This window comes from Pelecanus crispus, chromosome 2, assembly GCF_030463565.1.
Source record: "Pelecanus crispus isolate bPelCri1 chromosome 2, bPelCri1.pri, whole genome shotgun sequence".
NCBI classification, from domain to species: domain Eukaryota; kingdom Metazoa; phylum Chordata; class Aves; order Pelecaniformes; family Pelecanidae; genus Pelecanus; species Pelecanus crispus.
In genome coordinates, this window is record NC_134644.1 from 95,120,578 (window position 1) to 95,133,826 (window position 13,249).

A 13,249-nucleotide genomic window follows, 5' to 3' on the forward strand; every position below is an offset into this window, starting at 1 on the left:
AATGGGATGTGTCTAGCAGGGTCTGCCTGGAATCAGTTGTTGGGTCAATAGCACTTAACATTTTTATCAACAGTCTAGACAGTGATGTAAGACATCTTCAGTAAAGCTTGGCCATGACAGAGATTGTTGAGGTAGTAAATAATATGCTAGATAATTGCAGAAGCTAATAAAACGTATTTTTATATTGCCAAACACCAGCCTGTTGTGTGGGATAGGAAACTATATGTAGTTCTAAAGCTGTGATTTACAGAAGGACAGGTTATCAAAGATAATTGGGTCTACTTAAGCTCTTTGTGCAATCTTGTGGAAAGAAAAAGCACTAATGCAATAATGTATGTATTAGAGTCAGACTGTCAAGTGGAACGGGGTTGTGATTGCCCCTGCATGCTGTATTGATAAGACTGCCTCTAGAGTGCCAAGTCAAATTTTGGTGTCCAGTCTTAAGGAAAATAAGGAAATAGGACAAAAGGAAGACATAGGGATGCACGGAACCTGGGGATCAGGTTCTAAATCCTGTGTAACTTCAAGAAGTTCATCTTAGTTTATCATTATGTATGGGTTACTTGGGCATGAAAAATTTGTTTGTAGGTATGGGACAAGGAACACGTTCAGTATCACTGATAAAAGTGCAGCAAAAATTCAGTAACTGGAAAATTAAATTAAGGGGAAAATGCAGCCTTGAATTAACTTGCAATTTGTAAGCTTTGAGGATTACTAAATAGTGGAACAGCTGATGTGGGGAGGTGATAGACTCATCAGTGCTAGACATCTTTTAAAAAAAAAAGAAGGAGAAGGCAGTGCTCTTGCTAAAAGAAGCACTGTAATCCAGCCACTGGAGGGGACTGCTCATTGGAGGTGACTAGCCAGTTGGGATAGCAAGCAGGATGGTTCTAGCTGTTGCTGGGATCTGTTAATTTTATGATTTCCTTTTACAGTTCATGTGCTGCGAGGAGAACACTTGTACATGTTCTGTCCTCAGTCTAAAACATACATGATTTAAACAATTGCCTAGAGGAGACATAAGGAAATTACTTCCCATGCTGTACACAGGACCAGATAGTTTGCTTGCTCTTTGCTGCCTTCTGATCCAGAAGCCAGTCAAGGATGAAACTCAGATCCCGGAAAGGCTGATCCAGTCCTCTGTGCTCTGAAGGGATCCTCTTTCATAGATGGTTGCTGAGTATGACTTGTCACCGTTGTAGTGATCACCAAGCTTTAAGGTGGGAAGGGACTTTGCACAGCCTTGAGGAGTGAACAAGAGTAGTCCAGCTGAAGTCTTTGGGCTAAGAGCTCTTTCTTGCCTGCAGTAGCACAAAACTATGAAACCAAGAAGTTTGTCGCAAGTCCACCTGGCCTCAGAACATGAGAGTCTTGAACATAGCGCTGGGTTCTCCAGTGCCTTGCTGGGTTCTCCAGTGCCTTGCTGTGTTAGTGGGGCAGGGGTTTCTGGGGAATAATTTTTTTTTCCAGGTCTAACAGATGGAAAAATTAGAAAAGCTTTCAGACAAAGAAGCTTCCTTTAGATCTGAAATAGCAATACAGCCTTTAAACCAAAATACAGGTTGAGAGCAATTGCTGTCAGCCTAATTGGATATGTTAATAAATTAGACCATCTGAGAGAAGAGGTAGTGGACTGAGGAAAAGTATGAGATAAAAAGGCTATTATCACCTTGGGAAAGAGAGGAGCAGGTGATCTATTCCCTGTTGGAACATGGTGGTATCAGCTGGGGTGGGGTTTATGGAAGAAGGAGGTTGTACTGTGTGATAGAACCATTATTTCTATTGTGTCCATATTTTTTAGTATTTAGTGGAATTACAAACTTTAGTAGTCTCCTTTTCAAAAGGTACCCTCCACTGAGTATCTCTCTAAGAGGTCAGAGGTAGGGAGATAACTTAAAAATTGTCCCACTGATGCCTATTTCTTTTTGTCTTTAATAATTTGTCAGTGTGAATTCATTCTGATATTTAATGGGTGTTTAATTTAATTCATATAGTTTACAAAGCACTTGCATCAGATGAAACGTATTGTGCTCTGGGAAATGAACGGGCAGAACCTACAGATCTCGATGACACTTGTCAGAAGCCATATACTGTGGGGCTTGAGAATATTGGCGATTCTGCATTTGTTGCTTACGTGTGGTCTATTCCTTTTGGTGCATATCAGTCCACAAGGAATTAGCTTCTGAAGATAGGTTTAGCAATGCTTGAGCTATGGGTAACATGCACCTCAGGGAGCCAGTTTCTGTAATAGAAAACATTTTTTTGTCCATTGTCCCCTTGTAATACATAAGCAATATACAAAATGGACAGTGGTTCACTTATTCATATGCCACTAGATTTTACCGAGGAATTATTTGTTGGTTTATGTCTTGTACTTGCAGTTTATCAGAATTCCTCTTAATTAAAAGCCTTAACATATTTAGCTACACCTTATTTGGGGCTATTAATTTATAAAGGATGCAATTTGTCATGGTACTTACACTGTTCAGCTTACTGTTTTTATGGATGTAATATATCTAATAGGTACTGGTATATTATTGCTTATAGCAGTGTGATACTGTGCTTGCCTAGAAGCAGAAAAAACCACTTCCAGTTTGAGATTAGAATTAAAAGTTTATTGATGATCACTGCTATTGGAAATGCTGGAAAAAATAACAGAGGCTTTTTTGTTGGTTGTTTTGAGGGTTTATGGGATTTTTTTTAAGTCATATTTAATGATTATACTCATTATGACCATTTTCTTTCAGGAATACCAGCCTTGTAACACCAATGCCTGTCCAGAGTTAAAAAAGACAACTCCTTGGACACCTTGGACCCCAGTCAATATTTCGGACAATGGTGGCCACTATGAACAACGTTTCCGATACACCTGCAAAGCACGCTTGCCTGACCCAAATTTGCTAGAGGTGGGAAGGCAAAGGATTGAAATGCGTTATTGTTCCAGTGATGGCACCAGTGGATGCTCGACAGATGGTAAGCAAAGCTAGAGTGGCTGCACGATGCCTCCTGCTAGCCAGGTATCTGCAGTTTGATTTTCAGCACAGAGTGGAAGTTTTTGCTTTCTGGTGTTTTGCGTATGTGCTGGTTTTGGCTGGGATAGAGTTACATTTCTTCATAGTAGCTAGTATGTGGCTATGTTTTGGATTTGTGCTGGAAAGAGTGTTGATAACACAGGGATGTTTTTATTATTGCTGAGCTGTGCTTACACAGAGTCAAGGCCTTCTCTGCTCCTCACCCCACCCCACCAGCGAGTAGGCTGGGGGTGCACAAGAAGTTGGGAGGGGACACAGCTGGGACAGCTGATCCCAGTGACCAAAGGGATATTCCATACCATGTGATGTCATGCTCAGCATATAAAGCTGGGGGAAGAAGAAGGGAGGGGGGACACATTTGGAGTGATGGCGCTTGTCTTCCCAAGTAACCATTACATGTGATGGAGCCCTGCTTTCCTGGAGATGGCCGAACAGCTGCCTGCTGATGGGAAGTAGTGAATGAATTCCTTATTTTGCTTTGCTTGCATGCGTGGCTTTTGCTTTACCTATTAAACTGTCTTTATCCCAACCCAGAAGTTTTCTCACTTTTACCCATCCAATTCTCTCCCTCAACCCACCCAGGGGGAATGAGTGAGCAGCTGTTGTGCTTTGTTGCCAGCTGGGGTTAAACCATGACACGTAACAGAACTGATAATGAAAAGGAGGACATAGTGATCACAGTGGGCAATCTAGCTTGTACTTCTTCTGAACATAGCTTCATCATTCAGACTAATCAAGTGTCTTTTACCACCAATTATGAGATTTGCCAGGTTATTTTAATATTCTTTACAATAATCTGTGAGCCATGACATGGCAACCCATTTCCTGGAGGATTCTGTCACCTCCTTATACTCTCTCAGGTTTTTATTGGGGGAGACTTTGTGCAACATTAATATATTTGATAAATATTTAGCTGGAATATGTAATATGGATGCTGAGAAGAACTTTTTGTTCAGTAATTCTAAAGTAACAACTGTAAGAATCATGCAGGTGTTTAACTAAATAAGGAGTTTATGGACTGGATAATTTCTATTATAAAAGTTTATGTGATGCTATTGCTAGCAATTTAAAGTGCTGTTTATTTCTGAGATGGAAAACTGAACTCTTTCAAAGTCTTCAACTTTAGATGATTCAACTTTAGATGACTTCAAATTGGAATTATTTTATTTCAGAATTTTCTTCTTTTCCTATCAGTAATACATAGTTTTGAATAAATGTTAGGTGTATATATAAAAAAAATACAAACTAGAACTTCTGATAGTCACTCTGTTGTTAATACATTTCATTAATTATCCAGTTTTACCTATATATCAGTGTTTCTTTTTAAGTATTACATTTTAGTTATAATCTAAGGAAATACTGATTTTAATTATTATATTTTAGTATTTGTAGACCTGCTTTCCACATATATAGTCTTTTCTATCTTCACAACACCCAGGTTAGCTGAAAAAAATGCATAACTGAAGGCATTTAGCTTACCTGAAGCCACAAAGAGAGAATGGCTTCTGAGTCCTTGGGCTTTCTAGTTCTCAATATTTTTTTCAGACTGACCAACTACTGTGAAAATCAATATTAAACATTTCCTTCCTGTATTAGGTTTACATGGCAAGGTTTTGGTAGTGGGGGGGGGGCTGCAGGGATGACTTCTGTGAGAAGATGCTAGAAGCTTCCCCCATGCCCTCCAGCATGTGTAAAACCTTCATTGATACACATCACATCTGTGCCTCTTTAGAGGGGGCAGGGTGTTAGTAATTTTTTAAAGAAATACATAGTAGTGAACTGCAGGAAATAATAAAACAAAACCCATGGTACTCCAGATGAGGCTTAGTTTCATACTCTATGTCATTCCTATTTCAGGTAATATACAGTCTCCAATGTTTTTTAGGTCTGGATAGCAAGGCAGATTTTGGCATGGAGCAACTCTTGTAACAAGTGTTTCTGCTATTCTCCTGTTTTCATCCAAATTAAGTTTCAAACTAGCATTTAGCAAAGATTTTGCACTGCTAGGATTGGTGTATGACCTACCTTTCTTGTCCTAAATAAGACTTTTGGGTGGCGGTGCTGCTTTTTGCTGTCTTACAGCACTTTGACATTTGTGACACCTTTTTAAAATTTCATGAGATTAAATGAGAAAGAGAATATTTTTCCCATCAGATAGTACAGAATTAGGAGAGTTATCACAACAACTAGAAGCAGATCTACAGAAGAATCTAGGTATATTCTTGTCTGACAGCTGAGATGTCAGCACTTAAGAATGGAATATACAAAAGCCAACACACTACTTAGCAGGTTAGTAGGACAAACCAGTGCAAGAGCCAGTTTGTCTTAAATCACATTGCTGCAAGAAAATTAAGCGTGGAGACACCTTTCTCAGCTCCGAAGTCATGATCATAAGTCCTCTGCTGGAGTTGGATGCGTAAGCTGACTCTTCCTTACAGAATATAGTCAAAAGTAACAGTGCCTACGTTTTGTTAAATAAAGTGCTCAGGAGAAGTGCAACAGACAAAGGTGTGGGTTCAGGTGCTTTCTTTGCCTGATTAGCTTGAAGATTTTTCCTTCACTTCTGAACATCAGATTCCTGAATTTCCTGGTATTGTAGCTTATTTGTTGCATCGTGCTGAAGCTGCTGCTTTGCTTCATTTGGAAACATTTAATCATTGGACCAATGTACGGGAGTGACCCTGTTGCACAGTAATTGAAATGTTCATCTGGGAGAAGAATTTTTGCTGACTAATCCCAAAACTACTGAATATTTAAATACTTTATATTGAGTAGTCAACAGGGTAGAAACTATTATACATCTGTCCATTCTTCCTAGTGAGTGCCCTCATGACTTTGTCATTAATTTGTGCTCATTCTTTGACTTTTTTTGGCTGGTGAGTCTTTAATTATCCTGTAATAAGAGATCAAACCCAATCAGTGTTCCAAGTGGCTGCATTAACCAATATGCTTCTGGTGAAAAGAGTTACTGTTATGTCGCATTTTATTTTGAGCCTGTTTGCTTAGGCATTTTCTTATTATGGATGTCAGAACAGTATGGAGTGGAACATTTTAGGGGAGGGGGGCACTGTTTTGATTTGCTGATGTGATGAAACTTATTGACTGCCTCTAACCTGCAGGATTCAGGAGCACTTCCCTGCTCCCAGGTTTGGATTTGGGTCAACACACCACCCCTCTGCTGCTCCTTGATTTCACGGGGAGAAAATACATGAATAAGGGTCATGTAGTGTAGCTGTAGCTTTTGGAACAGAAGGATCTCATGAGAATGGGAAACCATGAATTCTGGTGGAGAAAGCAAGAATTTCTGGCTAGAAAGCAAGGAAACATCATAACTTACTTCCACCTGACCAGAGCCTGTATAGTGTGAAACATTCTTTTCATTATCTCCATGTTGAACTGTAGCAATTTGCTGGCTTTTATAGAAAGATTAATACTGGTACAGCATGCTTGGCATACCTCATTACCAAAGATGTGTTCTGCAAAGATCAGTTCTCTGTTCTTTGTGGAAGAGAACCATTTGTTAGAAATTTTCTCATTGCCTATAATCTCCCACTGTGCAACTATAGTCATGGCATGTTAAACAGAATCATGTTTCACTGTCAGACTCTAGCAAAGCAAACTTTCTTTGCAGTCTGAACTTAGAAGTAGAACTTCTTGCCAGAAACCCAGGAGATTCCTCCTGAGTATGGTAAGATTTCTATCTCAATCAACCAAGCAGTAGCATTTGCACACTGTATTCATGCTTTTCTGATTTGAAGTTTGATTAAGAGGAAAGAAAAATACATTTTGTTCTCTGCCTCTGGGTTTTCGTATAGTGCTCAGATAAGGAAGGGACAGCTATTTAAAACAAACTGAGAGAGATTGTGTACGTTGTTGCACATCATAATGCAAATGTCTGTATGGTCCAGCATTAAAAGTCTAGAAATTACACCACCAAAGGCTTTAATGTGTGCTTATGAAACATATTAAATATCTACATTAGACTTACTAACTGACTTTCTGTAGGATTATCTGATATATAAGAACTATGAATTGTATTGAAAACACAAGTGTTTAATCCAGGGATAAAAATTTCGCAAGGTATAAGGTTACCTGATTTTTCCAGGTTGAATTTATCTCAACTAACTCTAGACTCCATTGTAGTCTGCAAAGACAGCTAGCACCACTGAGGAATGAGAGACCCATCTGAAGATAAGCAGCTGATATAATGGGCACAAATCACCCTCTAGAGGTGCCACTTTCTTTCCATGGTGTATACAAAGGAAACAGAGCTTAGACAAGACACTTGAATATGACACGGCCAAAATTAGATGAGGTTAGCGGCCAAAATTAGATGAGGTTAGCTCCCAAAATACCTGCAGAGAATAATTAAAGAAAGACAACCCTTCTAATTTCAGTCCAACAGCCTGAAAGAATCTTTTATTTGCTTTTTTTTCCTTTTCTTGGGGGGTGGGTGGTGGGAAGGGAGAACAAAATCTGAAGAAAAGTCACAAATTCCTTAAAGGAGAAAAAGGCACCTGGAAACCTGAACTTAGATTCCTAGTTCTCACCACTTTCTCTATGCCAAACTTAAAACAATAGTTATTTTTGAAGGCAGGATGTAATTTTGTCTGAAATACTGTTTTAGTGGCCACAATCTCTTGTGATGAGATTGATTAAATCTTAGTGTTACCCACTAACATAGGAAGTCACCGAGGCAAAGGGCTCCGGAGCGGACGCTCGTGCCGGGGCACCCTTCCTGAGGCAGCAGAAGCACAGGGAGAGAGAGGGCACCCCAGCCCCCCGCCAAGGGTGGGAAAGGGCGAGCTGCTGACATGCGGCAGCTCTGACGCAGTGTGGGTGGGGACAGGAGTGACGGCGGCCAAACCCCCCCACCTATAAAAGCAGCCCCCAGGGAGCGCGAGCAACCAGGAGCGCAGCGACCAGGACGGGCAAACAGGGCGTGGTGCGTCAGTTTGTGCGGGCAGGGCGCGTGGAGAAGGCGAAGTCCCCCTCCTAGCTCAAGAGGCAGGTTCAGTAAGTTCAGCTGGTGAGAGGGAGCCTAGGCACGGCCATGGTACCCACCCGGTGGAAGGCTGTACCCTCTGCATTACCCAGAAAGGCTCTATCTACCCAGACTGAGCTCCCAGGGAAACACACAGCCGTCCCGGTCTCCGGCTGCAGGGAGTGCCACCAGCTTGCTCTGGGAACAGATGGCAGTGGAGGGAACAGCTGTGTATGCTGTGACCAGGTGGACTATCTATTCGGCCTGGTGGCAGAGCTAAGGGAGGAAGTAGACAGGCTACGGAGCATCAGGGAGTCTGAGCAAGAGATAGACTGGTGGAACCATGCTCTGACCTCCCAGAAACCTGAACAGGGACAGCCACCAGAGAAAGCCTGTGGCCAAAGGGATCCAGTATCCTCCCCCCACCAGGATGTGGGAAGGGTCTTAGAGGGAAGCAGCGAGTGGAAACAAGTCCACAATCAGGGCGGCAAGCGAACCCTTTCCTTTCCCACGATGACTCCCCAGGTGCCTCTGCACAATAAATATGAGGTTCTAGATGTGGAGGACCAGTCAGTGAATGATGTGGTTGATCCATCTACTCCAGAGGAGTCGCCAAGACCACAAAGACCTACCCCCCATATTACTACCACCTCCACAAGGAAGAAAAGAAGGGTCATAGTTGTAGGAGACTCCCTTCAACAGAGGGTCCAATATGCCAGGTGGACCCTCCTCATAGGGAAGTCTGCTGCCTCCCAGGAGCCTGCGTCAGAGATATCACCAGGAGACTTCCCAGCCTGGTATGGCCCTTGGGCTACTACCCATTACTGCTCTTCCATGTGGGCAGTGACAAAGTTGCAGTGCGTAGCCCAAGGGTGATTAAAAGAGACTTCAGGGCCTTGGGACACTTAGTGAGGGAATCTGGGGCACAGGTTATCTTTTCCTCCCTCTTTCCAGTTGCGGGAGGTGACACTGGAAGGAACAGGCGGACCCAATCTCTTAATACAAGGCTCTGTGGCTGGTGCTACCGTCACAACTTTGGGTTTTTTGACAATGGGATAGCCTACACGGCACCAGGCTTGCTGGCATCAAATGGGAGCCACCTTTCTCAAAGGGGAAAGAAGGTCTTTGCTCAGGAGCTTGTGGGGCTCATTGACAGGGCTTTAAACTAGATGTGAAGGGGGAGGAGGAACATACCAGGCTTGCCTGTGACAAGCTGTGGGATGGTACACAATGATTAGAGGGACAAGGTGCTACTATGAGCCCTCAACCTGTTGCCAAGAGGCTTGCTGGGGACGCTGCAGCACAGTTGAAGTCTTGCAGAGATGAGCTGAGGGCTCCTGAGGTAGTAGGAGCCAACAAGGAAACCTCCATGAAACACCTCAAGGGAAACAAGGGATGTTCCACTAAGAAGGTGACATGGCCAACAGCCCAGATGAAATGCCTCTACACGAACACACACAGCATGGGAAACAAACAGGAGGAGTTGGAAGCTGCTGTGCTACTAGAAAGCTATAACCTGACTGCCATAACTGAAACTTGGTGGGACGAATCCCATGACTGGAATGTGGCTATTGATGGCTACAGGCTGCTCAGAAGGGACAGGCGAGGAAGGGGGGCGTTGCCCTCTACATAAAGAAACTGATACAGTGTGAAGAGCTGTCCCTGAAGAATATAGTCACGAGCAGGTCGAAACCTTATGGGTAGGAACCAGAGACGACAAAGGGAACCTTGTGGTTGGTGTCTACTACAAGCCGCCTGATCAAGGGGAGCCTACTGACGAAGCCTTCTTCCTCCAGCTCTGGGAGGCTTCATGCTTGCAGACTCTTGTCCTGCTGGGGGACTTCAACCACCCTGACATTTACTGGAAAAGCAACACGGCGAGCTGTAGGCAATCCAGGAGATACCTGGAATGCATTGAGGATAACTTCCTAAGCCAGGTAATAGACAACCCTACCCAAGAGGGTACAATACTGGACCTGATGGTCACCAATGCAAGTGAGCTCATTGGTGATGTCAAGACTGGAGGCAGCCTGGGCTGCAGTGACCATGTGTAGGAGGAGTTCACACTCCTGAGGGACATGAGAAAAGCAAGGAGTACAGTCAGGACCCTAAATTTTAGAAAAGCAAACTTCCAGCTCTTTAAGGAGTTAGAAAGACCCCCTGGTAAACGGTCCTCAGGGACAGGGGAACAGAACAGAGCTGGCAGATCTTTAAGGACACCTTCCATAGAGTGCAAGAGCTCTCAGTCCCCAGGTGTAAGAAATCAGGCAGGGAAGGGAAGAGACCAGTGTGGCTGAGTCAAGACATGCTGGTCAAACTAAAGAGTAAGAGGCAACTGCACAGGCAGTGGAAGCAGGGATAGGTGTCCTGGGAAGAGTACAGGGAAGCTGCCCGGTTGTGTAGGGAGGGGGTCAGGAAGGCCAAGGCACAGCTGGAGCTGAATTTGGCAAGGGATGTAAAGAATAACAAGAAGGGCTTCTACAGGTATGTCAACCAGAAAAGGAAGGTTAAAGAAAGCGTACCCTCCCCTGATGAACAGGAATGGCAACCTAGTATCAACAAATGAGGAGAAAGCAGAGGTACTCAACAACTTCTTTGCCTCAGTCTTCACCAGCAGCCTCTCTCCTTGCCCCTCCCGAGTTGATGGACCGCAAGATGGAGACCAGGGGGGTAAAGCCCCTCCTGCTGTAAGGGAAGATCAGGATTGAGACGACCTGAGGAACCTGAATGTACACAAGTCTATGGGACCTGATGAGATGCATCCCATCCACAAGTGGAGTCCCTCAGGGGTCCGTACTGGGACAGGTGCTGTTTAACATCTTCATCAATGACATAGACAGTGGGATTGAGTGCACCCTCAGCAAGTTTGCAGATGACACCAAGCTGAGTGGTGCAGTTGACATGCCAGAAAGACGAGATATCATCCAAAGGGACCTGGACAAGCTGGAGAGGTGAGCCTGTGTGAACCTCATGAGGTTCAACAAGGCCAAGTGCAAGGTCCTGCACCTGGGACGGGGCAACACCCGATATCAATACAGGCTGGGGGATGAAGGGATTGAGAGCAGCCCTGCGGAGAAGGACTTGAGGGTACTGGTGGATGAAAAGCTGGACATGAGCCAACAATGTGCGCTTGCAGCCCAGAAACCCAACCGTATCCTGGGCTGCATCAAAAGCAGCGTGGCCAGCAGGTCGAGGGAGGTGATTCTGCCCCTCTGCTCTGCTCTGGTGAGACCTCACCTGGAGTGCTGCGTCCAGCTCTGGGGCCCTCAGCACAAGAAGGACATGGACCTGCTGGAGAGGGTCCAGAGGAGGGCCACCAAAATGATCCAAGGGCTGGAACACCTCTCCTATGAGGCCAGGCTGAGAGAGTTGGGGTTGTTCAGCCTGGAGAAGAGAAGGCTGCGAGGAGACCTTATTGCGGCCTTTCAGTACTCAAAGGGGGCCTCTAGGAAGGACGGGGACAATCTTTTTAGCAAGGCCTGTTGTGACAGGACAAGGAATAATGGATTTAAACTAAAGAAGAATAGATTTAGACTAGATATTAGAAAGAAGTTTTTTACAGTGAGGGTGGTGAAGCACTGGAACAGGTTGCCCAGAGAGGCAGTGGAGGCCCCATCCCTGGCAACATTCAAGGTCAGGTTGGCTGGGGCTCTGAGCAACCTGATCTAGTTAAAGCTGTCCCTGCTCACTGCAGGGGGTTGGGCTGGATGACCCCTAAAGGTCCCTTCCAACCCAAAGCATTCTATGATTCTATGAAATCTATGGTGCATTCAGAATTTTAGTACAGAGTAAAACAGGTGCTGATAATCAGTAATGTCCTGCAGTCAGTACATGTTGAGATGTTATCTCTTATACTGTCTTATTGAAGCTAAACCGTGGTATTCTGAGATAAGAACAAAATGAATTGTGGAAGTTAGAACTGAATTTGATGACAAATTCAAGTTTGATTGATAAACAGCAACTCTTCAGTGGAACTTCAGGATTAAATATTTAAACACAGAAAAGCTAGGTGCAAGAAATAAAGTTCTCATGGTAACATAGCATCCTCCATCTCCATACTGTTTTGTTTTTTTAATATGATATCTTTGCATTGCATTAATGTTTGTCACTGCATTTTATAATTTAAATTTTACTAAGTAAGTTTTGAAGGTTTATAAGATTTTTATAAGTTACAGGTATACATGCCTGAAGTTATGTAAGTTTTATGCTTCAGTGATATTGTCAAATACTTGCAGAATATCTTCAGAAAGTGAGAACACTGAAACAATCTTTGCTTATCCTTGTTACCTGCTGCACTTTAAACAGTGTTTCATGCTGTCATTTAGAAATGATTCAGGATACTTCAATTTTGGCTCCAGATCTTTTCCCAAAGTCATGAACCTAGACTGCTTAGATAATTGAATTTTCTTTGTTAGGTTTGAACAGGAGGACATAAAGCATAAATCAGCCAAGTAATATAATTTATCAGGTGTCACTGCTACTTCTTTTATTTAAAGATGTGTTCCTTAGCTACAGGCTAGACTAGAGAATTATTATAAATATATGTGCTTTATTAGAGCCTCGCTTTTAAGGCAAATTAATTGAGCTCAGCTGGGAATGTTGCAGTCTTCAAGAAGAATCAGGCCAATCAAAGTCTCATTACAGGCTTTTGCAAAAGCAGGTGTTTTTCTCCTGTACTAGTCAGGGCAGGTGACTTTCATGTTACCGTATCTCTGAACAGGATTAATTTCTTGTGGAGTTATAAGACTATTCCAATTTAACAAAAAAGTTTTAAAAAATTACTTAGAAATTATCAAATCATCTTGGTTTAGATCAGAATTATGTAACTTAATTAGACAATTTTTTTCTGTTATACACGCTTGCTAAGTATAATGGAAGAAGTATGTCAGCAGTGAAGTAATGCTAATTTCTCTGTAATTTGGCCCATACTGAACAAAGCATAAGCACTTAAAATGAGAGAATAGTCTTCTGTTTAGATGTCAGTTCATATCTTCTGCCTTCCCTGGTTTTAGAAGTTGATGGTTATTTTGCCCACAAAATCCCTGTGATTGCTTTTACTGAAGTTTTTGCAGTACTTGTTACTTGTGGAAATTTTTGCTTTAGGGAAGCACAGCTGCCTGTTTAAAATTGTACTGGGATTAAGTAGTTAAATCCCCTTTTCTAGCCTCAGTGTGCAGCAGTTTGTTAATTGAGTATGACTTCTAAACAACTGAAAATAAGCCTGTTGGTAAGC

General features: G+C 43.0%; 1 protein-coding gene across 1 annotated transcript in view; it reads left to right on the top strand.

Annotated features, from left to right (window-relative positions):
* The window catches only part of SEMA5A (semaphorin 5A), a 246,221-nt gene that overhangs the window by 202,793 nt on the left and 30,179 nt on the right, over window positions 1-13,249 (top strand). The window contains exon 15 of the mRNA XM_075705196.1: window positions 2,748-2,973. Coding sequence (XP_075561311.1) covers window positions 2,748-2,973 — 226 coding nt within the window. The remainder of the gene's footprint in view (window positions 1-2,747; window positions 2,974-13,249) is intronic.